The 27,325-nt window shown below is 35.4% G+C and overlaps 1 protein-coding gene across 13 annotated transcripts in view; it reads right to left on the bottom strand.

Moving 5' to 3' along the window:
• The window catches only part of CTNND2 (catenin delta 2), a 1,175,163-nt gene that overhangs the window by 53,374 nt on the left and 1,094,464 nt on the right, over window positions 1-27,325 (bottom strand). For all 13 annotated transcript variants that reach the window (XM_001364153.4, XM_016431422.2, XM_016431423.2 and 10 more), the window contains 2 exons: window positions 23,898-24,108; window positions 13,538-13,622 (listed from right to left, as the gene is read on the bottom strand). In XM_001364153.4, coding sequence (XP_001364190.2) covers window positions 13,538-13,622; window positions 23,898-24,108 — 296 coding nt within the window. The remainder of the gene's footprint in view (window positions 1-13,537; window positions 13,623-23,897; window positions 24,109-27,325) is intronic.

Genomic DNA, 27,325 nt, shown 5'->3' with positions numbered 1-27,325 from the left:
GCTCCTAAAATCTGCTGGACTGAAAAACTACAAGATAACTGTGCCCAATCACTCTGCAGAGTAAGGTTCAGAGGACTTGGGGAAATCAGTCAGGCATCACTTTACCTATCCATAATTAATTATTGATTTCCTGTTTTGTGAGTGCAGTGATGGCAAGATCTAATGTAATGAATAAAATCACTGTGAGGAAAGTGAGCACTGAGTGAGACAAGGCATGAAGGGCATGACTCCTGACTTTCCTGAGTTCATTATTCATTTGCTGAATGTTCTGTGCAACCAAATAGTTCATCTTCCCAAACAATAAAATAAAAGGCATTTAAAGATTAGTTTTATCTTCTTTTTCTTGCATAAAAAATGGTAACAGAAAGACACTGTCTCTGTTTAAGGAAATATGACCTTGTTCTTTTTAAAATATTGCAAATGTGTCAATGGATTCATGTGAAAAGAACTAATCTTTAGAGATATGAGGAGTCTGTTAGCTCATTTGATCCTCACAATGGAAGGCAGCCTGTTGCAATGTATAGAATTTTGGCTTTGTAATAAGGAAGACCTAGGTTTGAATCTTATATCTTGCAGTTGATTGCCTCTCTCTGAGCCTCAGTTTACTCAGAGATAAAAGAGAACTGATGTTATAGGGTTATCATGAGAATAAAATGAAACATATATGTCAAGTACATTGTAAACTCTAAATAGCTGTGTAAACTTTGACTATTATTATTATAAATTATTATTTATAGTTATTGTCCCTATTATAGTTACCATTCCAATTTAAAGATGAAGAAATTGAAGTTCAGAGGAACAGACTGACTTGTCCATAGTTCAACAGTTAGTACATGACAAAGGCACAATTCAAACTCAATTCTTCTCTCCCTCAAAGTCTTTGAATTTTGCCTTCTTTCAATATTTAAACATTCATGACCAAAACACAAATCATTATATTTCCCTTCAAATGCATCTATCATTCAAACTGCCTCATTTCTCTTAAGGATACCTTTCTACACTTATTTCCCATTACTCTCTTTCATGAATTCTACATTCACATTAAGCTAGTCTTATTGCTATTTCCCAAACTTGGCTTGTTATTTCCCACATGTATTTCTATTCACAGCCTATAAGCCCAGTGAGAAGGCTCTTTCCTTATTACTCCAGAATGTTAAAATCTAAGCTTCTTAAAAGGCTTGACTAAGGTGCCAATCTTCCCTGTTGCTTAGTGCTGTTTTGCTCCAATTATTATATATTTAGTGAAAGGGTCAATTGAGACTGAAGACTAAACTTCCTTTGAGAGGACTGAGGACATCTCTTTGATATTTTTTTACTTATATAGGCCTTCTTGAAGATTAAAGATTAAGTCTCTATATTTAGGAACAAATTGGTTGGCTTGGGCTCTTGTAGGTTGGATTCATTCCTTATTGTTAGGCTTACAAAGGGGAGATGACAGATTTGTGGAATTTTTTTTCAGAGAGAAATCTGAGTATAGAATAGAAACTAGGGACCTAATAGTAGAGGAGGAGAAAGAGCATCCATATAGGCTCTCTACTACAAAGTGCTCCCCAAATGACAAATAGTCAGAGGATATGAACAAGCAGTTTTCAGATAAAAAAACAAAGCTTTCAATAATCTTATGAAAAAAATGTCATAAATCACTCTTGAATAGATAAATGTAAATGAAAACAACTCTGAGGTACCAAACTTATGCCCATCAGATTGGCCGACATGCCAGTAAAGGAAAGTGATAAATGTTGGAGAGGATGGGGCAAAATTGGGACACTGATGATTATTGATGAAATTGTGAACTGATCCAACCTTTCTGATGGAAATTTGGATCTCTGCTAAAAGGGCTATAAAACTGTGCATACCCTCTAATCCTGTAATATCAATACTAGGTCTATATCTCAAAGAGATTAAAAAAAGGGGGGAGGATATACGTATATGAAAATATTTATAGCAGTTATTTTTGTGCTTGCAATGAATTCAAAATTAAAAGAATGTCTATCAATTGGGGAATGGCTTAACAAATTGTGGTATACAATAGTGATGGAATACTATTGTGCTATAAGATGAACAAGATGATTTCAGAAAAAGCTGGAAAGATCTATGTGAATTGATGCAGAGTGAAATAAGTGGGAACCAAGAGAACAGTGTACACAGTAACAGAAATATTGTGAAATGATATTGTGAAGTGAAAGACTTAGCTAATGGCAGCAATATAATGATCCAGGACAATTCTGAAGAACTTTTGACAAAGAATGCTGTCCACCTCCAGAGAAAGAACTGTTGAAGTCAGAATGCAGATCAAAACATAGTACTTAGTTGTCCATTACTATAGTGGGTTATTTGGATGATGTAGGTCCAATGTGGGAGAAGAGGAAAATTGTCTCTTTAATAAGCCACCGTTCATTTGCTTTCCTTTCTCTGTCACTTTCTATGGAGTATTCCAACTCTTACAGTAGCATTGAAAGGCTGGGAACCTATATAAGTCCCTGGAGTGAAGGAGGAACTCATTAGAATGGCATTGTTGCCTTCTGTGCAATACCAAGTTTCTCTCCATTCAGAAGGGATACAAAAACTTTTAGGTCAGTACTGTAAAGATGATTGTATGTGTAAATCCCTGGAATGAATGGGGAACTCACTAGAAAAGGTTGTTTAATTATTGATTATTTGGGGGCTGTGAGTCCTTTGTGATTAAAAAATAACTTTTGGGGGGTATGTGTGAAATAAAGACTAGCATCTATTGTATATTTTATCTTATAATAAAAGATATACTACCTTTTCCCTTCCATGTGAGATGACTAGGATGGGGTGATCCCTGGGGATATGGGGGTAAAGGATAACCAGGAGTTTCAGAACTGAGTAGAATCTTTACCATGGGCAAATCTGGTAACAGAGACCAGAGAGAAGAGGCACAAGTTTGAATGGATCCTAAGAGAAATGTGGAAGACATTGGGAACTTGGTTGAGGGCAAACTTTGACCAGATAGGAATTAATCATACACAAAGGATTTATGGTAGGCAGGCTATAATTCTAAAACAAAAGATATGCTTGCCCAGGTGATTTAGTCAAGCTAAGAGTCTTACTCTCTCGGTTACTCTTTTCTCTATTTCCTTAGGGATTGCTGGGAGATCCTAGCTGCCTAGCATAGAAGGGAAAGAGTAGCATATCCTTGATTATTAGTCTCTTCTGGTTGTCTTTCTACTTGTCTGATCACTCCTTCTCAATCTCCTTTGTAGGATATTTCTCATATATGTTACACCTACTAACTATAAGGGTTCCATAAGGTTCTCTTTTCTTTTAACTTTATACTTTTTGACTTGATCTGTTCTTCTCCTGTGATCTTAATGATCACTTTATGATAATGATTTTGAGATCTTTTTATTTAGCTCTAACCTATTTTCCTACCTCCAGTCTCCTATCTCAAACTCAGTATGTCCAAAACTGAACTCATTACCTTTCTCAACCCCCCTTCTAATAGCCACCTACATGAATATTTAATTAGTATTTCAGTACAAAAACATTTTAAGTACAAAGTACTGAGATACTTGTAAAAAGGAATCAGTATATCTTTATAGTTCAAGGGTCATTGTATTGATGCTCAAAAACTGGACACCAAATCCTAGTCAAGTTCTTTTTTCACAATTCATATTCTAGGCACTTACCTTTTAATCTTTTTTCTTTTTTTCTTACAAAATTATAGTTTTATTATTTTTTATTTCCATATTATTCATTTTTGTAAGTGAATAATCTTATAAAACCAAAATCCCAAAACATATACTGACATGAACAAGTGATGAATCACATGTTTTCATCTGCATTTATACTTCAAAAATTCTTTCTCTGGATGTGGATAGCATTCTTTTTCATTAATTTCTCAGAATTGTCCTGGATCATTGTATTTCTATTAGTAGCAAAGTCTATGTAAGAGAGGAAAATCAGATTCAGCATGCAAGAAAGGCAACCCAAAAGGGGGGAGGAGCAAGAGAAGACAGAATTCTGGAAAAGAATAGAAGAGCTGAGAAGATTCAAAAGCAGTTACTTCACTTCTCTTTGGGAGCTCCTCAAGGGTGGTTGGTCAAAGAGAAATCTCTGAGGCAGAGGACCTTCTGAGCATTGACTATCTCTCTGTGAACTCAAACCCCTCAGATCTAGCTGATGAGAAAAGGAGTGGGTAGGACACCCACCCAATGAAGACTTTCCTCTCCATCCCCTAAAGTTGTCCTTGAGCTTTATACTACAATCAGGGTAGAAGTCAGGACAGCTCTCCCAACTGACCTAGGAAAGGCAAGCAGTTTGATCCTTCATGATTTTGGGGAGAGGGTCAATTGTTAGTTCTTGGGGATCTCCTATTTCCCACCACCCACTTCCCTTACTCAACAACCCTACTCCCTGTCTTTGTGTATCCCTTTAGAATAAATAGTTATTCTTTAGATCAAGTTTCTGCTTCATAATATCCAGGGAGGGAGACCTGAAGCTTGGGGAGGAAGACTGTACTTTCTCCTCAAGGAGGGAGAATCAGCTTCAGTCCTTGACTTTTACATTCAACTCAGTCTCTGAAGGGACATAGTCTGTTCCTTCTACAAACAACTTGAGCTGTCCTCACTAGGGAAAGAGAGGGGAGGACTAATCTCAACCCCCCATCTTCTGACTTTATTCCACCTCCCTCACTCTCTATTCTCAAGGTATAGATAGTGGGTGGCTCCATTTACCCATCCATTACATTTATCACATTCGATCATTCCACAATATTTTAGTTACTGTGTATAATGTTCTCCTGGTTCTGCTTATTTCACTCTGTATCAGTTCCTGTAGGCCTTTTCTGAAATCAATCTATTCATCATTCCTTACTGTACAATAGTATTACATCACCATCATATATCACAATTTGTTCAGCCATTCCTCAATTGAGGGACATTCTTAGGCAGTTCTCTTTTAAATAGGACCTTGTAAGAAATGGAGAATATTTAAATTTTAGAGTTAAAAGGGTTATTTATTTTGTGTTCATGAGGAAACACTAAATTGGTCCAGTATACATAGGCATGATATATGAAGAGCAGGGTATATGTACTTGCCACTAAGGAGAAATGTTTCACATTTTTCCTTATCATTAAATCAAAAGTCACTTCTATGAACCCATCCTCAGAGACAATATTATAAAAAAAAATTTAGAAGTTTTGTGAACAGAAAAATCAGAGTGATTTTATAGTAAGAGAAATATAGTGAAGTGAGGTGGGATGGAAAAGCCAAAGCTAAACTTATCAGAAAATATAGGCTCTGTCTCATTGAAAAGGTCTCTATCACTGTTTCCAGCTATCCCAAAATCTTATTCTTTTTTTTAAGCTTGATTCTCATTCAGGCTGTTTTCCTTCCTTCCTTCCTTCCTTCCTTCCTTCCTTCCTTCCTTCCTTTCCCCTTGGAATCAATACTGTGTATTGGTTCTAAGACAGAAGAGCAGTAAGGGCTAAGCAATGGGGGTTAAGTGACTTGCCCAGAGTCACACATCTGGGAAGTGTCTGAGGCCAGATTTGAACCCAGGACCTCCTATTACTAGTCCTGGCTCTCAATCCATTGAGCTACCCAAGCTGCCCCCAGGCCATGTTTCTTAATTTCTCTTATCATTATGGGTAACAAAGATGGGATGACTATGCACCATCTCTGTTTGGTGGCAACTCTAAATTCCAGAGCAGGTAAGGATCTGTATAAATAGAGGAAATTTTCTTTCTGGAAGTTCTCTGTTCTAGTGAGATCAGAAATCTGGATCCCTCCCCTCAGAAAAAAAGAAAGAAAAAAGAAAATTGATTGACAAAGCAAAAGAATTAAAGAAAGTAATTTGGGAGAAATATTCAAACTTTTGAAAAGCTCTATAATAGTGACTGATGTGGATGTGCATAAGAATCAGGGGCAGCTCAGTGGTGCAGTGGATAGAGCAATGGACCTGGAGTCAGGAAGATTTGAGTTCAAATACAGCCAAAGACACTTAGCTGTGTGACCTCTGGGCAAGTCAATTGAACCTGTTGGCCTCAATTTACTCATATGTAAAAAGATCTGGAGAAGGAAATTGAAAGCTACTTCAGTATTTTTGTAAAGAAAACCCCAAGTGGAATCACAAAGAATCAGACACAACTATAACTGAACAACAACAAAAATAAGAATCTGACCTGTGGTTTCATTGGTAGAAGGAAATGCCACATGAGGAAATGCCTTCTTCCAGGGTATAGTCTTAGAAAGTTGTCTAGAGCAAGTGACTTACCAGGTCATTATCAGGTTATTACTAGGAAAAATCAGAAATGGGTCTTGAACCAAATTCCTGGCTGCAAGGTCAGTTCTTTATATACTAAACTGAGATATTTTTCATATCAGCTACAAATGGATCTCAGCAATTTATTGAAGCAGAAAGAACTGGCACCTTTCTGGGGAGCACCTTTTTTTTTAACCATTGAAGATGGGATGATATGGCAGGAGTCTTAGCCCTGGCTTGCCCCTTACCTAGCTAGGTCTATGACCTCATATCAGCAAACTATTAAACTTTGGTGGATCTCAGTTTTCTTATGTGTCAAAATAAAGAATGAGTGACCTCTGCAGTCCTGGCATATCCTAGGTACTTAATAAATGCTAGGTAATTGAAAAAATGACTGATAATTTCAGGGCAGCAAGCTCAGACATATACAATCCTCAGATTTGAAAGAAATCATTCATAGCAATCACTGAATTTCAGAAGGTCTAAAACAGGGAAAGGATAAAAGTATTATTTTATGAAACAAAGGGACTAATTGATTCATATTGTAATACCTTTATCCTCTCCCTATTTCTCACCTTTCATATATTCTGATCTCACCTAACCTTAACATAAATTTACTTGAGTAAACATATTAAGGGTTCATAGTAATTTTCTATTTCATTGAATTAAATATGAAGGGTTAGTTGTAATTTTCTATTTCACTGAATAACTTAGTGGATATAAATTTCTAAAAAATGTGTAATATTTTGTCCAGAAATTTTGGCTATCCCAATCCAATTGATCAAATTAAAATGGTCATAGCGCTAATTTTCACTTTAATTCAATATTCATTCATTAGGTACCTTTTCTGAGCAAGGCACTGTGCCTTGATTCTAGAGACATAAAGATGCCAAAAAATATGACATGGTCTCCTCAAAGTGCTTTGATGTCTTGAGGCATTTCCTTAGTACTCAGAGTAGAGAGAGAGAATAATGGCATTTATATCTATATATCTATATCACTTGAAATTTTTCAAAGAGCTTTATATATACTCTTTCAAATGATTCTCACAATAGCCTTATGTGGTGGGAGCTATTGTATTCCCATTTTGCAGATCAAGAAACTTTAGAATTGAGAGAGGTTGAGTGATTTGTTCAGGGTCACCGAGAAGGTAAGTGTATGAAGTAGGATTGGAAATGTGGTCTTCCTAACTCCAAGTCCATGAAAGCTGCCCACAAGTAGCTTTTCCTACTATTAAAAACAGAGGCACATGACCTAGATTTCTAAGAAATTGTAGGCTTTTGAGCTGAAAGAGAACTTGGGATCATATAGCCTGATTCCTTCATTTTCTAGAAGAGAACTTGAGTCTTAAGTCAGATGACTTGGCTGAGGCTGTACTCAGATCTGACATCAATTGTGTCACTTTCTACTCATCATATTATTACAAAAGTTTATTATACTATTCTATTCTCCTTTGAATGACCAAATTATTAAGTTCTACTAAGAATTCCTGCTTTATTTTTCTGTTAAAATGGTATTTTCTCTTAGATGTTAACCCTCTCATGATCTCCATTTGTACTCAGAAATACCCGCAAGGCTTCAGCTTTGAAACAATCTCTCCATGCATTATTTACAAACACACTGTGCACAGTACCTTACTCACTGCATATGCTCAATAAATATTTTAATCCGATGGAAATAATAAATAGAAACTGTACCCATCAATCAACATATGGGGTGTGGAGATAGGAAGTGTTGTTACATGGGCATCTCACTAGAACACTTCATTTTTAGGTGAATTCAGTGTAATCTGAAGCTTTCTTAAGCTCCTAAAACAGGCTTAATTATAGAACTACTAAAAAAGGCTTAATTCTGAAAATTTCTCTTTACTAATGGATTCCATAACAATAGTCTTTAATAGTGAGGCTCCAATATACAGCATAGTGATGGGAAATAGTTATCTGTCATATCCTAAATTTTGCTTAAAATACACTTAAATGTAATTGCCAAAGAAAGACATTTTCTGATTTCAAATAAGCTTTAATAGAAGTTTACTAAGTTTAATGTCATTTACTGTTGCCAATTTTCTATTTCATTGAGCAATTGAAGGGCTATGGATTTCTTTCTTTTATTTTTAAATCCTTGCCTTCTTTTCAGGTATCAGTTCTAAGACAGAAGAGTGGCAAGGGCTAGGCAACTGGAGTTAAGTGACTCTCCCAGGGTCACACAGCTAAGAAGTATCTGAGGACAAACCTGAGATTGAACCCAGGTCCTCCCTACTCCAGGTCTGATGCTCTATCCACTGGGTTACTTAGTTTCCCTAATGAAATCTAAGAACAAAACAAAGCAAAACTTTAGGTTCTTCCCAAAATGAATTCCAGATATGCTCATTTCAAAGGAAGAGTATAACCTTCAGGTTACATTTGTGGTAATGAAATGGAAAAGTACCTTTTTTGAGATTTCATTCCTTTTTAACTCATCTGTTATATTTATTATATATGTTTCACCACTGAAAAAATAGGCTTTGAAAAATTTAAGAAAGTATTACTGAGGCTATAATTCACATATGGCACTTTAACACACATATCTCTTTGTATGTCATTTTTTCTGTGTATATTAACTTTGGAATTCAGGGGGAAAATTGTACAGAACTTCTTGAGTGACACCAGATAGCAAATAAGGTATAAATTGTTTATCTCTCTCTATTGTCCTTTCATTGCATTTGTGGTGATCCAATTTTACCCTGACTTGCTCGCTATTGACATTTTCATCTTGTTTTTACCTCTCTTCTGAATTATCTTATATGTCTGGTTTTAAAAAACATAAGACCTAAGTATTTATTTATCCTCTGAAAACAAACTAATCTGGTTTACCTTTGAGCGATTCACAAGTAGAAACTACATTAAGCAACAGTCAGCTCACACTCACCAGGGAATACTTCCTACTTTAGTAAAGATGATATTGTTCTTGTTTGCTACATCCTCATTACTAGAAACATAAAACCATATAGACATTGGGAAGCAAAGCTCAGCAAGCTAAAAGAATGATGATGTAAGGGAAGAGATGAAAGAAATTACATTTTTAAGGAAAGATATAAAACTCTACAAAGTGATAACTTATAAAGTTCCCATCCTGAATCTAGATGTTACAATGGCTAGAATGTTGGTCTTGAAGTCAGAAAGCTCAGAGTTGCAATAGGGCCTCAAATACTTATTGGTCATGTGACCCTGTAGACAAGTCACTTAACTTCTGTCTGCCTCAGTTTCCTCTTCTGTAAAAGGGGATAAAAATAGGGGTTTTTGAGCATCAAATAAAATATTTATTTTTAAAAACTTTGTTCAGTGTTTAGCACACAATAGGCACTTAATAAGCGCTTCTCCATTCTTTAACCTTTCTCATAATCTATCCAATTAGTAATCAAGGGAAAAGGAAAAGAAACGATATGTTCTAAAATATTTATAGCAGCTCTTTTTGTGGTAGTAAAGACTTGGAACCTGAAGGAATATCCATCAATTGAGGAATGGATGAACAAGTTGTGTTAGATGTTTATAATGGAGCACTATTTTGTGATAAGAAATGACAAATAGGATGATTTAAAAAATCCTTGGAAGACGTATGATGTGATTAAAAGAGAAATGAGGAGAACCAGGAGAACACTGTACACAGTAACAGCAATAATATATGATGATCAACTGTGAATGACTCAACTATTATAAACAAGGCAAGCATCCAGAACAACTCCAAGAGACTCATGAAGTAAAAGGCTATCTACCACCCAAGAAGGAACTGATGGTGTCTGAATGCAGATGGAAACATGCCATTCTTCCCTTTATTTCCTCTATGAATTTTTCTCTGCTGTAAGCAATGTCTGTCTTGTTTTATAACATGATAAACAGGAGAATATGTATTATATGATAATATATGTACACCTATATCATATTACCTGCCTTCTTAGGGAGGGGAGAGAGGAAGAGAACACAGTTTGCAAAATGTCAGAAAATGAATATTAAAAATTTTATCAACATATGATATGGAAAAAATAAAAAATAATTATTGGGGTAAAGATGTCTCAAAGGTGCTAAGAGAACTTGAGGCTTATTTTTATATTCTTGGTCTTCCATCTTCATCATCATCATCAAAAGGTATTTTTGAAGACTTTAGTTAAATGTTACTACATTTATATATATAGTACTACATAAAGATAATTAAAGATTTCATTCATTATCTGGAAGTTGAGAGATGACATGTAATTTTAAGAGTTCAGGTTGAATATAAGCTCATTATCTGAGAGAAAATAGACTTAAAGACCCCTGAATTTGAAGGAGAGATGAGAAAGACCTCAAATGCCATCTGGTCCTTCCCATTTTCCACCAGCTACCCCAATTTTGAATTTCTCTTTCATGGTTTTCTGTCCTAGGAAATTCATCACTGGGAAATCTCATTATCCTGCAAGGTGAAATCAGCTTTGCCTCGGTATTCCACATTTCATTTGTACTCTTGCCCCTTTGATTAGACCCTCTGACTAAAGAGCAGAGTCATGGACTTCTGTGCCTCCATTTAAAGAGGGGACTTGTCCATCATGTCCCCTTTGCTGGATACCTTCTCTGCTCTCCCCTTTGTTCTTCAGCCATCTTTGACGTGCTCTCTTCCCCAATTAGACTGTAAGCTCTTTAGAGATGAGATTATCTTTCTTTTTTATTTGTCAGTGTAGCTGTAGCACTTAGCACAGTGCCTGGCATATAGTAGGTCCCTAATAAATGCTTATTGACAACTAACTAATCTAACCCACTCATTCTACAGTTGAAGAAAAGGAGGTCCTAGAGATTAAATGAACTGCCCAACTTCAGAAGAAGCAGGAGGAATGGGATTTGAACTCACATCCTTTGAATTGAGAGTCAGCTCATGTCTGATTGTACTGTACCATACTGATTCTTTAAGCATAAAAGCTAAGACCAAAAACTCCTTGAAGACAGGATCCATCTTTCTATGTTCCACATCAATGGAACCAAACTCAAATATAAATGGAGGCCACTAAACCTTGCATAAGGATCCCTATGGGACACATGTTGACTTAGTTTTGAAATAAATTGTTTTCTATGTTTTAATATATTTTTTAAAAACTGCTGAATATTTCCAAATTACATTGTAATCTGGTTGAGGTTGCTGTCATCAGAGTTGTGGGCTGTATAAGGCTGATGTGCTGTAGGTTGGGTATGTCTCTTCTATAGCATCCAACAGAGTAAATGCTCAGGAAATGTTTGCTGAGTGTAAAGCATAGACATCAGTCCTGCCTTAAGGAATGTGGAAGAGAAGACCTTCCTTGTCTTTAGGCATAGCTGCCTCCAAAGGACTTTAATAAATGAGGGGCTCAGGCTAACCATCAACTATCCAGGGAAGCAAATTTTACAAGCTCAGTAATCTATTCCAGCATCTAATGTTCTAGAATCCACTCCTAAACATTTAATTTAAATCTCTCTTGTTTCAATTTAAACTGATTTCTTCTTGTAGGGGTAAAAAGATAATGTTAAAGAAAATATATAGGTTAAACTCTGAGAACTATTAGAATGTCTTAAGGGAAGTAATAGGAGACCTTGGGGAAATTTAAAAGTAGATTGGATAACTTGCTAAAGCAACTTATTAAATTTTCTTATTTTCATTGGCCTAGAATAGGAGAGATTTTCCTTTCAGTAAAACAGGTTATCATTTCTTATGCCTTTAGCCTCCTGTTTCACTGACCAGTTAGGCTCCACTTTGCATCAAGGTCTAGGCAGTTTTAGTGATTTTTTACTATTCTTCAAACGGAGGACAAAAGAGAGTGCAAGGTTTGTGGGACATGTGTAGGGAGGTAGTGACAGATTCTCCATGATATTCCTCCATTTATACTCTATATTGAGAGGGAAAATGTGCCCTGCTTTAGGATTTAGAGCTTGACTTTATTCAGAATTGCTAAGTATTTGTCTAATTGTCACCAACATTATTCGATAACTTCTTCAAAACATCTTAAAGTGGACACTGTTAATACGTTAAAAATAGTTATTAGAAAATTGAGACTTCTTTAAACCAGTATTTTAAGGAATTAGTTTTCAACATTAATGCTTCAAAATGACAAAACTTTCATTTTCATCTTGAAGTGCTACAAATTTTTTTTCTAGCTTTTTTAGATGAGTACCTTTTAAAGTGCATTCCACATTTCTGCCTTTTTAAACAGCCCAATTTAACCTTTTTTGTGATGTCTAGGGTCATCATTATGAACACCAATTCTTCTCTAATATAGTAATGCCCTGAAAGATTATTAAGGCGTATTATCTTGAATTTATGCAAAAGAGTCAGCACATCCTCTTAAATTCTCATCTTTTTTGAAAATCATTTTGGTTTCCTCCCATCTTTCCTAAATAATAACAACTCCCATTTACAGTTTCTTTTAAAACTCATACCTTCCATATGAAAATGGATACTAAGCACTGGTTCCAAGGCAGAAGGAGTGGTAAGGGCTAGTCAACTGGGGTTAAGTGACTTGCCTATGATCACACAGCTAGGAACAGCTAGGAAGTATTTGAGGTCAGACTTGAACTCAGGAATTCTCCTCTCTAGACTTTGCTCTCAATTTCCTGAGCCACCTCCCTGCTCTCCATCACAGTGTTTTAGTTTACAGTGTTTCTTCCTTAGCAATCTTGTAAAGTCAGAGGTATAAGAATTGTCCCAATTTTACAGATGAACAAACTGAGGCTTGGGGAGATTATATAACTTGCTTATGGTTACAAAGTAAGCAAGGACTGAATTTGGGTTTCAAGTACAAATCAATCAATCCTAAGCATTCATTAAGTGCTTACTCTTTGCCAGCTACTGGGAATAAAAGGCAAAAACTGAAACAATGCCTGAAGTTTTACTGATTTCTAGATGAGCATTAAAAAAAACAACACCCTGCAGTTGCCAGTGTGCCTATTTGCAGCCACTCTCCACCAAACCCCAATATAATTTGCTACCTCTAATCTAGAAATATACATCCTGAGAAATCAGATAGATAACCAAACTTTTTAGAAAAGTGTGTCAAAAAAGACCAGTTCCATCCTTGAGCTGCAGTGTTTGCCACTTAATACATCATCGTGGGTTTATTGACTGATAGAGGGGCTGGAAGCTCTTATGAATAAAACTCATGAACTTCAGGGCATGAGCTTTGTGACACTTATTTTGCTTCCTTTTTTCCAGATGTTTGGCTATATTTTGGATGATTAAAGTGACTACATGCCTTCTGGTCAATGGGTCCCACTGTATACCTAAATGGTCTTGGTACCAATATGTATCTTACTAACCAAGAGAATCAGACCTTACCTTTTTGTAGAGACTCCTCAGATCTCTGTACTGCCACATGCTGTTTAGGACCTGAGATGCTGCTTTTACCACTTTAGGAGAATGTCTGAAGCAGAAAAGAGAAAGCAAAGAAAGATCATGAGTCTTGTACCCAGGGCACAACTCAAGCTCATTTGTTGTAAAACTCAAAAAAAGAGAGACAAAACATCTTTGTAATTTTACTTTTCTATTTCACCTCTCTTTAAAGTTTACAGAGTACTTTTTAGGTAGTAGTCTCACCATAACTCAATTACTTAGTCAGTATAACTATTATCATCATCCTGATTTTAAAGATGAGAAACTGAAATTAGATGGAAAGTGACTTTGACCAGGGTCCCAGTACTCTTACGTAGTACAGCCCAAGACTGAAACCTAGATCTTCCCTGTGTTTCCTGCTATACCAGCCTGCCTTAAGAATAACCGAATAGGCTGTAGTATTTTTCATTGAAGACCTTCAAGTCTCACCATTAGAAAGGACTGACAAAGGAGATCTACTTGTAAGTGAGAAGGAACAATTTTTTTTTCCATTTTTTGAGGGGGTTGGAAACATAAAGACAAATGCATTCTATTATAGTAGAAGCTTAGTCCTCAGCAGAGCAGAAGTCAACCTTGTAAGATAAGTAGCATAAACATCCTCCCAATTTTACAGATGAAGAATTGAGGCTCCAGGGGATCATGTTATTTGTCTATGGTTATAAAGTTAGTAAATACTGAATTTGAGATTCAAATCCAGATCAATCGATCAATCAATAAACATGCATTAAATGCCTACTATGCAAGTCTACTGAAGAGACAAAACTAGGGCTTTGGAGGTGGCACTGGACACACACAAAAGAAGAAAAGCATGTTCATTTTTGCCTCCTCAGAGTTGGGATGAAGCAGGCTATGATTAAGGACTTGTAATGCTCTTCTTTCCAGTGTCTTACCAGAGACATGAATACATAGAAAGAAATCCCATGTTTCATGTTTGATGAATCAGGCTTGGGTTCAAAGCAAACTTTGGAAAAAAACGTCTTTTTTAAGCTTAAAATAGTGTGAGGGTCTAGGTTGTACCTATTAATAATTTTACTTTTTAATGAAATAATTTAAGTTTGTGGTATCTTAGAAATATGATGAGCACATTTAAAAGAAGTTCTGTGTATACATATATGCACATACAGATGTAGTTAGGAAACTCTACCAATGCAGGTCATCAATGAAACATACTAACTGATAGATCATCCCTAGTTGATGTCTATGCCAACAAAGTGAATACCAGGAGATTCTACCGATCTGGAGAACGTTGGTCATAGGCTTCATTATAATCTGTGCATCTGTTAGTCAAGGACCAACCTATTTAAGGCTTCTCATCAGGGTGACTTCAAGATGTTATTAACAATGACTATTTTTTTAGCCTCATCACTCCTGGAAGATTCTCTCCACAGTTTTAGATGGAAAATTATCTGCACTGGTAGAAGTAATTACACTGATGAAATCATGGATCCTTGAAGTAGCAGAGCATTGGATTATAGATTTAGAGATGATCAAGACCTTTGAAGTAAGTCATCTAGACCAAACTGCACCAATTAATAAATCAATCAAAAAACACTTATTAAACACCATCTCCCCCCTGCCTTGAATTTTTATAGTTCAGGAAAGTGAGATCAAGAAATTAAGAGGATTATCCAAAGTCACAGAAATAGTAAATGACAGAGCCAAGAGTTGAACCCACTTCCTTAGGCTCAAAATCCAGCATTCATTCCAGTTCCAAAGTATATGTGTATGCACATATATGAATGATGTATGTACATAGTCATACATGTATCTATGCACATATTTGTACATGTAAACACACACATGTGTATATATTCTTTGCTTTTGATTCCCTGTTCTACTCCATGATGCCTAAACTGACTTCCCACTCTAGAAATTCCTCACCATTCAGTGCCTTTTTAGCCTTGAATATCCCTTCACCCCTTTCCACACTGGAAACTTTCTTTTGGGGTCTCCATTTGAGGGATGGACCCAGACTGACCATCTTTCATTCTCTTCCTAGCACTGCTTCCATTTTTCTGGACATTGCCACTCTTCCTTTTTTCCTTCCCTTTCTCCAACTTTTTATCTTCTTTTTGTGTGTTGCCTTCCTCTAGTAAGGGAAGGACCTATCTTTCTTTCTTTCTTTCTTTCTTTCTTTCTTTTTTTGCTTGTATTTTTATCCCTAGTGCCAAGCACAGGGCCACTTAGTAAACATGTAATAAATGCTTGTTGCCTGTCTGGCTGCCTACCATATGCCAACACATATATTTTAGTTTTCATGAGTTTTCAAGATATTTCAATGAAAGAACAGATATTCTATTACATCCTACTACGGTGATTTAATTTATATACTGAAAATTTATATTGAAAATAGTTAATGGTATAGAAAGTTATTATATTAGTTATCTTGCTTTATATGTAACATTGAATTATTATGATTTAAGAATGGCCTTGCATCTTTTCACTGATATAAATAATTCCATTTAACCTTTCTTTATTGACAATAAACATTTTATCTTTTGTATAATCAATAATAACCATAGACATTTATACAGTTATTTGATTATCTTGTCTAGCTGTTTGTCCCTAAAAATAGACAAAGCACTGATGCTACATCTGTAGAAATATTTAAGCAGCAAGAACTAGAATGGAAAAAGATTTAGTATGAAAAAAGTCTCATTTTCATTATGATTTCTTTTCTGGACAATGACAAGAGAAGAGACTGTGAATACATAATGACCAATAAACTGAAGCCTGTTCATTTAAATGCCAAGCAATCACAGCATTGTCACAACTTCTGAAGGTTAAAATGTCTTTGCTTTCTCGTTAGGCTTTATTTTTGATACACTAGACTGATGCTATAGCAACTTCTCTTTGGACTATTTCAACTACTTCGTATTGATTCTTTCTAATATGACAAGTGATTATAATAGAAGTTATAGCACACGATTCTTTTCTGACAATAATCATGAGACTGTGAATAGTATTTCTGCCTAATGGCAAGATGCAGTGATACAGTCAACATTTATTTCCTATGGGGCAGTTAAAATTGCAAATACAAATGTATTTATGAAACAGATGGACAAGACAGAATGCCCATGATGAGTTTTTAAAATGATATGAAATGAATATCATTAATAAAGGCATAAAATCCTCAAAATAGTGTTACAAGATGGCTGCTAATGGCCAGAGCCACCATGACGGCTGGATGATCTGGATGAATACAGTCTAACTAATTTGACTGAAAAAAGGCTCTCCTGCTTTATGGCTGCTATATGCACCTTTGATAGAAGCAGGATCTATTTAGTCCTAGTTTCTAACCCTTTTCTTTAAAGGTCATGGTGGTTTACAGTGACCTAATCAACAATCCTCATTAGATTCAGCTGGTAATAGTGTGGATGGAGCCTTTATTTTTCAGTACTAATGTTTCTTTTTCCTTCTTCATATTTATAAATTAAACAACAGGCAAACGTCTAATGGATTTGCAAAATGAACAAGAATGATTTTACTCCTGCATATATGAAATAGAATACTGTGCCACACTTTTATAAATGATTGTACTGAGATTTTTAAAAGAAGAATCAAATTAGAACTAATTCCATTTCAGGTAATAATTTTCCAAGAACAAATTTTGTGAGTAGGTTTATAAGCATTCCATAAATTTACAAGGCTGAACTCAATTTTCAAGATATACCTGATTCTAAAATTCCATTTTCAATAAAGAGTTATCATCCTACAAAATATATCCCAAAAGGATATGTGAAAACAGTGGCATCTATAGTCACAATGCATTTGGGTACGAAGTATGAAGTTCTGATAAAGAAATGCAGGGTAACTTGTCTGGTTCAGGTTTTTCAGACCAGTGAAGAGAATTAGCCATCCGATTAGTATTGAAGGGCCATGAGAGGTGACCATTAAGTTTATATTGGGGCTATGAATGTTTGTTCTCATCCAAGGAAGAAAAAAGCAATATAAACTGAAGAACTGATGAAAGATGGGCTAATTAGTGGGAATATTAGCTCTTCTCTAAATTCTTTCCTGATCCTCTCTTTCCTCACCTTGGCCCATTTGAATTTCACAGAGCATACTACTTAGAGCTTCCTGATCTACTTAGCATGTATTTAATTCAATTTAAAAAGTACGTATTAATCACTTTCTATGTGTCAAGTACTGTGCTTAGAGGATGCAAAGACAAAAGGAGACCCTATGTTCAAGAAGATTATAGATTCATCCCTATCTGGGGGAGGACAGGCATATATACATATATGAGTAGATATAAAATATATGCAAAATGCATATAATGTCATTTCCTGGGATAAAGGGGATAGAACTGGAAGAATCTGGATAGGCATTTTGTAGCAGGCAGTTCATATAGAGTTAGGGGTGCCAAGAGGCAGCAACGACAAGGGAGAGCTTTTAGGCATGAGGTAAAGCCTACACAACGGGATAGAGATGAGAAATGGCATGCTATTTATCAAGAGAAAATAGGCCACTTTGGCTGGATCTTGAAGTAAATGGGGAGGAAATTCTGGATTCAGTCTGAAAAGAATTAATGAAGCCAGATTCTGAAGGACATTAAATGCTAAAAAATCACATGTATTAAATGTCTTTGTGTGTCATATGCTTCCTTTAGATGATAAGGTTCATGAGGATAAAGATCATGTCTTATTTAAATTTTGCATCTCTAACACAGTGCTCTATATTCATGTTGAGTTGAGGCACTGAACTGAAGAGGAATTCGAAGCACTTGTTGGGGCTCAATTCTCCACTTACCTTATATATATCTTAAACACAGAATGTTTGAGCAGTGCTACAGAGCTACTAATTATGTTCAGTCTTTTCACTCATGTCCTATTTTTCAGGACCTCATTTTTTTTTTGGCAAATACTGGAGTGGTTTGCCATTTTCTCCTTCAGCTCATCTCACAGATGAGGGAACTGAGGCAAACAGGTATGAGTGACTTAGTGACTTGCCAGGGTCACACAGATAGTATGCATCTGAGGCTGAATTTGAATTCAGGAAGATGAACATTCCTGAATCCAAGCCTAGTTTTCTATCCATTTTGCTATCTAACTGACCACTTTTCCACTTAGTTATTTAATAAATTTTCATTTCCTTTTCCTTTCCTTATTATCTATGACTATGCCAAGTTGTAAAAAGGTAAACAATTTTCTTTTCATCATTTCAAACTTATGAGTATTATAAACAATAAATACTTGCGATTTGTAATCTGACATTTTTATAGGATTAAAGCAAGGGGGATCTAAGTGGCACAGTGGATAGAGCACAAGTCTTGACATCAGGAAGACTAATCTTCCTGAGTTCAAATCTGACCTCAGACATTTATTAGCTGTGTGAACCTGAGCAAGTCATTTAATCATGTTTGTCTCAGTTTCCTCATCTGTAAATGGAGCTAGATAAGAAAATGACAAACCACTCCAGTATTTGCCAAGAAAACTCCAAAATCAGGAAACAACTAAAAATAACAGCAAACTACTGTTATTGATGAACAAAACATCAATAAAGCAATTTGACCCAGCCAAAATTTCTGACTATTAGAAGGAGAATGGGATTTTCAAATTATCATTTAAAAATATGAGCCAGAGAAGAATTTCTTAGATTGCTGATATGAAAATACACTCTCTCAATAATAAATTGAGAAATAGAAGTGGTGACATTAAAAAATCACTACAGTTCAAGCCTCTAACATTACAGATGTGGAAACTTGGAAATATCTAGAAATGCTGATGACTTATGTGGGTTTATTTTGTATCCAGTAACTTTGCTAAAGTTGTTGATTATTTCCACTAGCTTTTTGGTTGATTCTCTAGGATTCTTTAAGTAGACCATCATCTCCTCTGCAAAGAGTGATAGCTTGGTCTGATGAGGAAACTTTGGATGAGGGAGGGAGAGTACCTCAACCCAAGTTGAAACAGGAAGTTTTTGAGCCAGGATTTCAGCTGAGATAGATGACTTTCAATCACATATTCTTATAAATATTGTGCCTCCCCACCAAGCTGTTTTGCCATCTTGATTAACTTCATGAGATAATTTTATTTTGTTAACAAAATCACTTGAAGGCCATCAGATCTCTTCTTTCAGGTTTTTCCGGTCGTTATTTTGAGACCGTTACAGTAGAATGTAGACTAAGCACAGGCATCCAAGCTCCGGAGGCTTCCAAGCCTCTCCCAACACCTCTCCCTGAAAGCATATTGATCTCTGTACTTATGAATATGTATAGACATGTCAGCATGTTTTTATGGGCATATGTTTCACTGTGATTTTCTTGCTTAAGCAGCAGAGAAACACACTGAGATGACTTCTCAGCACTCAAAGCAGTTAGGCTTGAGACTTTTTAAGTGCTTCTGATGTCATTGACAGAAGAATACTGTTTTTTCTCCTGATACTAAAGCCCATTTCATCCCAAATGTGATATTTCAGGCTGCAGCTTAAGCAAGTAATCTCCCCAGTGGCATTACTACATCAGGATTTAATGGGGCTTCTCTATTTAATAGAGGAAAAAAATTGAATCATAATATTGGATTGATGGGTGACCATGCCTGAAGGTCTCAAGTTCCCTAACTAGGAATTCTAAAAAATCTCAAACAAAAGTATTTATTCTAACATTATATGAAATTATAATGCAGCGAGGAATCTCATAGCATGGAACCCAAGAGCTTTTAGTAAAAAAAAAAAGAAAGAAAGAAAGAAAAAGAAAATTAACTTTGGGTCTAATTGTAAATGATACATTTTAGGAGGAAGGAAAATTACAGAACTATTACATCTAATGGGAAAAAAGTCTTATTCTTTTCAGCCACTTACTGTAGATAATAAAGTCAGTAGAAGTTTTCCTGAGTTTGGCTGTTAATTAGAATGTAATAAATTAGATGCTAACCTCCCTGAAGTTAGGGATTGTTTGATTCTTTTTTCTCTAAGTTACATTATACTTAGGGGAAGGAGTAGGTAATGGAACTGTTACACAAGGAAACGCCAGATGACAAATTTCTCTCTATCAGTATGTAATTACCTTATTGGCAATTTAGAATCACAAAGAGCTTCCTAGAACATGGAGAGGTTAGGTAACTTGCTAAATTAAGGCTTACCCAGCCAATGTTCTCAGATGTGAGACTTTAAGTGTACCAGGAAATTCTCAGAGACTCTAAGTTGAAGCTAAGGTTCTACTGGCTAGAGGACATTTTTACAAAATGAATTTCTTCAAAGAGATGAAAAATCAGAGATCTGAATAGGGGGAAAAGTTAAAGGCGATAGAATGCCAGGTCTAGAATCAGGAAGACTCATCTTCCTAAGTTCAAAGCTGGCCTCAGACTACTACTAGCTGAGTGATCTTGGGTAAGTCATTCAATCATATTTTCCTCAGGAAGGAAAAGGAAAATCACTCTAGTATCTTTGCCAGGAAAATCCTAAATGGGGTCAGTAAGAATAGGACATGACTGAAAAACAACTGAAGAACAACAAAACTAAAATAGTGGGCAAATTAAAAATTTAAGATTCCTGGAACAAAAGGATGCTCCAGTGATAAGTACTTAATAGTTTTCTGACCTGTTTTTCCATGGGTGAAGTATGGAGCTCGTGATGTATTTTCTTTATCTTCCATTTTCTTTATTTATAAATTAATATTTATGACATAATAAATCAATCTGATTATATTATTGCATTATTACGTAATAACACACAATAATGCATATATTTAATTTTTCTTTAAAGCCAGATTTAATTGGATAAATAAGTTTTGCTAATGGCATGCTAGGAATATGGGGCAAAGTAACATTTTTCTGTTATTTATTTTATTTTATTTATATTTTTGTGTTAGGCTCAGATCTTAAGCTTAATGGTTTTGAGGGCTGTGTCTGATATTTTTGCCCTAGGTCTTGCTAAATATGGCCACAGAAGAACTAAGCAAATGTATATGGATGATACAATACTATCCATTGCTATGTTCTTAAAACAACTTGAAAATAAATCTTACTGAAATTCAATAATTCTACAATTAGCAATAATGACAAGCAAGACAATGCTATTCTCTACCGAAGAGGTAGAGTCCTATTGAACATCACCCCAAGTGACTGCATTCTTTTATTCTATTTTATTCTATTCACTGGAGTAGGACAGATGTCTATGTCTTAAGTCAAAATAAATGAGATAACAATCTGATAGAAGGATCTTCTCTTATCCTTGTACTTTCTGTCTTTTCCTTCAGTCCTCCCTTTTCCCTCTTCTTCCCCACAAAAATCCAGAAGCATACCCATTTGAGCTGTTAGGATCTTGTATTAGGATAATCAAGGCTAAAAAAATAATTCATATCCTATTTCCTTCTCTAACCCTATAATCAAACCCTAACAAGCCAATGGTTGAATAATACTATTACCATATTCGTCTAATCATGAACTTCATATTATAATTTAATTAATGCTAGATGACTTATTGAAATTTATTTGTTAGAGAAATGGAAATAATGCCTGTCAATTGGGGAATGGCTAAACAATTTGTGATGTATTACTACTGTGTCATAAGAAATGATGATCAGGTTAATTTGGGAAAAACATGGAAAAACCTGCAATTATGAAGAGTGGAACAAGAAGAACTAAGAAGATATATAAAGCAACAGAAATATTGTTTGAAGAATGAATTATGTATATTCACCTCCAGAGAAAGAACTAATAAATAGACAAGATTAAGGCAGTTTTATATACATCTTTTTGTCAAATAATGCCTTCTCTACTGAAGGGAAGATAGTGAAGGAGAGTTTACTGGGTATTTTAATGCAACAAACAAACAAATAAATAACTAAATTTAAAAAGAGCATTAATCATTTGTTTTTAATAGTTATTCATTTAATCAATGCCATCAACAAATCAAGTCTCTAAGATAACCACAAGGGATGTATGATGAAAATTCTTTTCATAGCCAAAGAAGGAACTGTTGGAATCTGAGTGCAAATCTATACATGCCGTCTTCTAATATTTTTTTTCATGAGATTTCACTTATATGGGTGATATGTATCTTTTATTATGGCATGAACAATAAGGAAATATGTATTACCTGAAAGTATGGGTATAACCTATATCAAACTACTCACTATCTGGGTGGGAGAAGAAGGAGGGAGAAAATCTGAATTTTGAAATGTCAAAAACAATTGTCCAGAAGTTTTTTACATTTAACAGAAAAAATAAAACACCAACAACAAAGTAAATTGAGACTTGAAACAAAAAAATCAATGACATTCCATTATCAAAACACATACAGCTAAACACATACCTTAAAATTCATCTTATAATTATTTTATGTCCCTATTTTACCACTTTGCATGTGCTTCCCTGCCTGGTTTCATCTCCATGGAACAAGATGCCTGTCCCAGGATAAGCCTATGACTGCTAAACTTGCCATTATGCTGTTAAACTATTGATACTACCTCTGTCAGCTTCCTCTTCTCTCTGACTGGAGGGCTGAGAACCAAACTCCTCCCAATGCCTTCCTTTATAGAGGTCAGAACCTGGACATGGCTCACTCCACTTTGCATCTGTTGTCCTGCCTGGTGTTCTCTTTCCTGCTTCCTTTTCCTACTTTTCTTCTCTTTCCTACTTCCTTTTCTGTGTTGTCTTCCCCTTTAGATTGTTAGCTTCTTGAGGTCAGAGACTACCTTTCTTTTTATTAATTGTATCTCTGGCACTTAAGCATAGTTGCCTGGTACATCCTGATATACCTGGTACATAATAAATGTTTATTGAATTAGAGCAGGTCTGACCTATGAAAACCAAAAAAACTGAACAAAGCCATTGCTCCAACATTGATGGCATTTTTGGGGTTAGCTCATTGAGAAGCAATGTAATATAGCAAATAAGGCACTGGATTTGAACCTGGATTCAAATCTTGTATTAGATGCTTATTAAATTTGTAAACTGGGGCCCATCTCTTACCCTGCCTGGGCTTCATTTTCTTCATTTGTAAAACAAAAAGCCTGGACATGATGATCTCTAAAGATTTTCCAATTCTATAGCTCTGATTCTATGAGATATTCTGTTAATATTTCCCTAGCAGAATCTTTCTGATGGTTTGAGCCAGATCCTTGTAAAATAGACATAAATTATTTTTTGTAATCTTAATTACTAAGTAGTTTTGCTTTATTATTGGGCATGAATAATGACTTTTCTGTTTCACTTCTTTTAACTAGCAAAGTTAATTAAGCAAATGATTTAGGAGGCTAAATAATGTATCTGAGAAGTAGTTAAGACAATAAGGCACACTGATTTGACAACAATAATATTTATCTTAAGAAGTCCCAAAGGTATGAAGCAACTTGATAACTTACTTATCTCCTTTACTTTTGGAGATGCCAACCAACTTCTCAATGCCTCCAGCATCTCGTAAGGCCTTGGCATTCTCCATGTTCTTCGTTATCACTTCATGCAGAGTACAGCAGATGGCAGTAACTGTGTCATCAGACATGGCCTTGCTGGCTGAATTGTTGCTGTTGTTCCCGCCTGGAAGCCGATGAACCAGGTCTCTCATGGCATACTTGCCTTTAGGAAAGAGAAGGAGGGGAGAGGTTGAAATGAAGCCAGAAGGAAGATGGTGGTGGTGTGATTAGGAGAGGAAGTACTAAGAAAACACAAAAGGCTGCAGATATTTTCTAAGTTTCACATCTTAGTATATGCTCATTATGAGTATTTTGTATCATGTAAAGAATGGTTTTTTTATATAAAGCAAAGATATAACTTTTGAGAATGAAACATAATCATATATATACATATTTAACTTTATTCCCCTATATTTTAGCTTCAGTACCTTATCTGAAAGGGATGCAAAAAGGGTGCCGAGCAATTACAAAGAGAACATGACTGAAACAGAAAAAAACAAAACAAAATAGGCACCTGCATTAGTGAGATCTTTAAGACAAAGCAACAGCTTTGGAACTTGAAGTTGAAGATAAGCAAGGGGACAATCATAAATAACATAACTAAAGTTTCTTTTGAAACCTTCCTAAGAGCCAAGGAGGAAGGAAGAGAAAAAAGCATTTATGCAGCACCCATTATATGCCAGTTTCTGTGCTAAGTGCTTTACAAATATCTCATTTAATAAACATTAATTATCTCATATTAATGACTAATGGAAATCTTGCAGTTTCTAGGCATCCAATTTGAAAACTATTCTGTAATGAGTGATTAATTTTGGGGAAGCTAGGTGACTCAATAGATTGAGAACCAGATCTAGGGAAGAGAGCGCCTAATTTTAATCTGGCTTCAGACACTTCCTAGCTGTATTACCCTGAGCAAGTCACTTAACTTCCATTGCCTAGGCCTTATTGCTCTTTTGCCTTGGAAAGAATAAAAAGTATTAATGCTAAGAATAAAGTTAGGGTTTTAAAAAAGAATGCTTTATTTGACCAAGGAGAGTAGGTCAAAATGCATTAGTGATTTCAACAAAGGGATAGAATTATTTTGTTTTCAACATTTTAATAGCTAACTCAATGAATAAAATAATTAAAAACATTTATTAAATGTTTAACCTATTCAAGCATAGTAAAAGATGCAAAACAAAACAAAACATAAACATGACTCTCCCAGATTGTTGTGAGATCAGTGATATTGTTATTTCTTTTCTGTTATTTTACATGGCAACATCAATGCATTTGATAATGTATTTTTTCTTTTCTCTTCAAGGCTGCACATAAAATTTTTAAGTGTGATATGGAGCTGTAGACTGACCATTCCTGCCCTAAGTCCTTTCTCTCCTTTTTCCTTGCTTGACAAGTAGAATTAGTACTTCTCAGGAAATCATTCCTATGGTCTTTCGATCAGTAGATAATTTCACAATTAAAACAAAACAAACAAACAAACAAACAAAAAAAAACCTTAATCCTCAAGGTAGTAGAGTCAGAACAGTTTTGAGATAATGCCAGAAGCCATTAAAAAAAGCATTTGGAAAATCATCCAAGAGACTGACAGATTTTGAGTGTTTCCTATTTCCTATGTGACATACATTGGCACTGTAGAATGAAGCCGACTTGAGGGACATTGGGATTTGTTTGTAGCCAAAGCTAAAGTAGTGAGAAGGTAGAATAAGTATCCAGTGGCAGGAAGCCACCTGAGAGACAGCCATGCTCAAAAACAGTTCTCCCATTACTCTACCAAGATCCTTGAAATTCTAATATTTGCCATCTCTTTAGGTTAAGATGCTGAAGATATTAAAGCTCCCCAAACATTAATCCATCAGCCATTAACATTCCAGGTAAAATTAAGGAGTTGGATTGCTTTACCAGTTACTTAGCAAGGACAGGCAAAAATGGGTATGAATACATAGGAAAGGGAGCAGAAGACAGCAAAGCAGGCATCAGTTTGGTGTATGGGGGCCCTGGAGACAAGGCAATTATAAGGGAATAATGTGCCACAAGAAAGGAGGGAGGAGAGCGTGAAAATTTGAAGAGACTTGGATTCAATAGCCCTTGATTAGATTAGATTAGATTCAGGACTGACAAATGATGAGCCGTAAAATGATTGGAAAACCACCTAAACTCTTCAAAGCCTCTGTGTTCTTGTCTGCAAATTAGGGAGAATAATACATACTCTACCTCCATTACATAGTTTTTCTGAGAAATGTATTACAAAGCTCAACAAACTGTGTAAATACATATTGTTGGGTTCCTGGTGATGGATAAAGGTAATGGAAGAATCAAGAAGACCTTATCTACTTTATAATTTTAAGGTATTAAATTATATTAATTTATCACATAATTAAACAATTTATTATTATAATATCTTATTACTATGTAATAATAGTCAAAGTTAACATTTATATAGTACTTATGCACAGGCACTGTGTTGAACACTTTACAATTATCTTATTTGATTCTTCTTTTTTATTGTTTATTTATTTATTTAATTAATTTGAATATTTTTCCATGGCCACATGATTCATATTCTTTCCTTCCTCTCCTCCCACTCCCCTAGCCAAGGAGCAATTCCACTGGGTTTTACATGTATCATTGATCAAGACCTATTTCCATATTATTAATATTTGCACTAGGGTAATCATTTAGAGTTTACATCCCCAATCTTTTCCCCTTGAACCATGAAATCAAGCAAGTTGTTTTACTTCCATGGTTCTTTCTCTGGATGTGAATGGCGGTTATTTCTTGCAAGTCCATCAGAATTGTTCTGGGACATGGCATTCCTGCTAGTAGAGAAGTCTATTACCTTGGATTGTGCCACAGTATATCAGTCTCTATGTATAATGTTTTCCTGGTTCTGCTCCCTTCACTCTGCATCAATTCCCAGAGGTTGTTCCAGTTCACATGGAATTCCTCCAGTTTATTATTCCTTTTAGCACAATAGCATTCCATCACAGCATATGTCACAGTTTGTTCAGCCATTCCCCAATCAAAGGGCAGGCCCTCATTTTAAAAAATTTGCTACCAAAAAGAGCATGTCTAAAAATATTTTTGTATACATATTTTCCCTATTATCTCTTTGGGGCACAAACCCAGCAGTGGTATGACTGGATCAAAGGGCAGGCAGTCTTTTAGCACCCTTTGGGCATAGTTCCAAATTGCCATCCAGAATGGTTGGATCAATTCACAACTCCATCAACAATGCATTTGTGTCCCAATTTTGCCACATCGCCTCCAACATTTATTATTTTCTTTTGTTGTCATATTAGCCAATCTGCTAGGTGTGAGGTGGTACCTCAGAGTTGTTTTGATTTGCATTTCTCTAATTATAAGAGATTTAAAACACTTTT

Source organism: Monodelphis domestica, chromosome 3, assembly GCF_027887165.1.
Source record: "Monodelphis domestica isolate mMonDom1 chromosome 3, mMonDom1.pri, whole genome shotgun sequence".
NCBI classification, from domain to species: Eukaryota; Metazoa; Chordata; class Mammalia; order Didelphimorphia; family Didelphidae; genus Monodelphis; species Monodelphis domestica.
The sequence above is the reverse complement of the archived record's forward strand: the minus strand, read 5'-3'. Positions and strand labels throughout refer to the sequence as shown.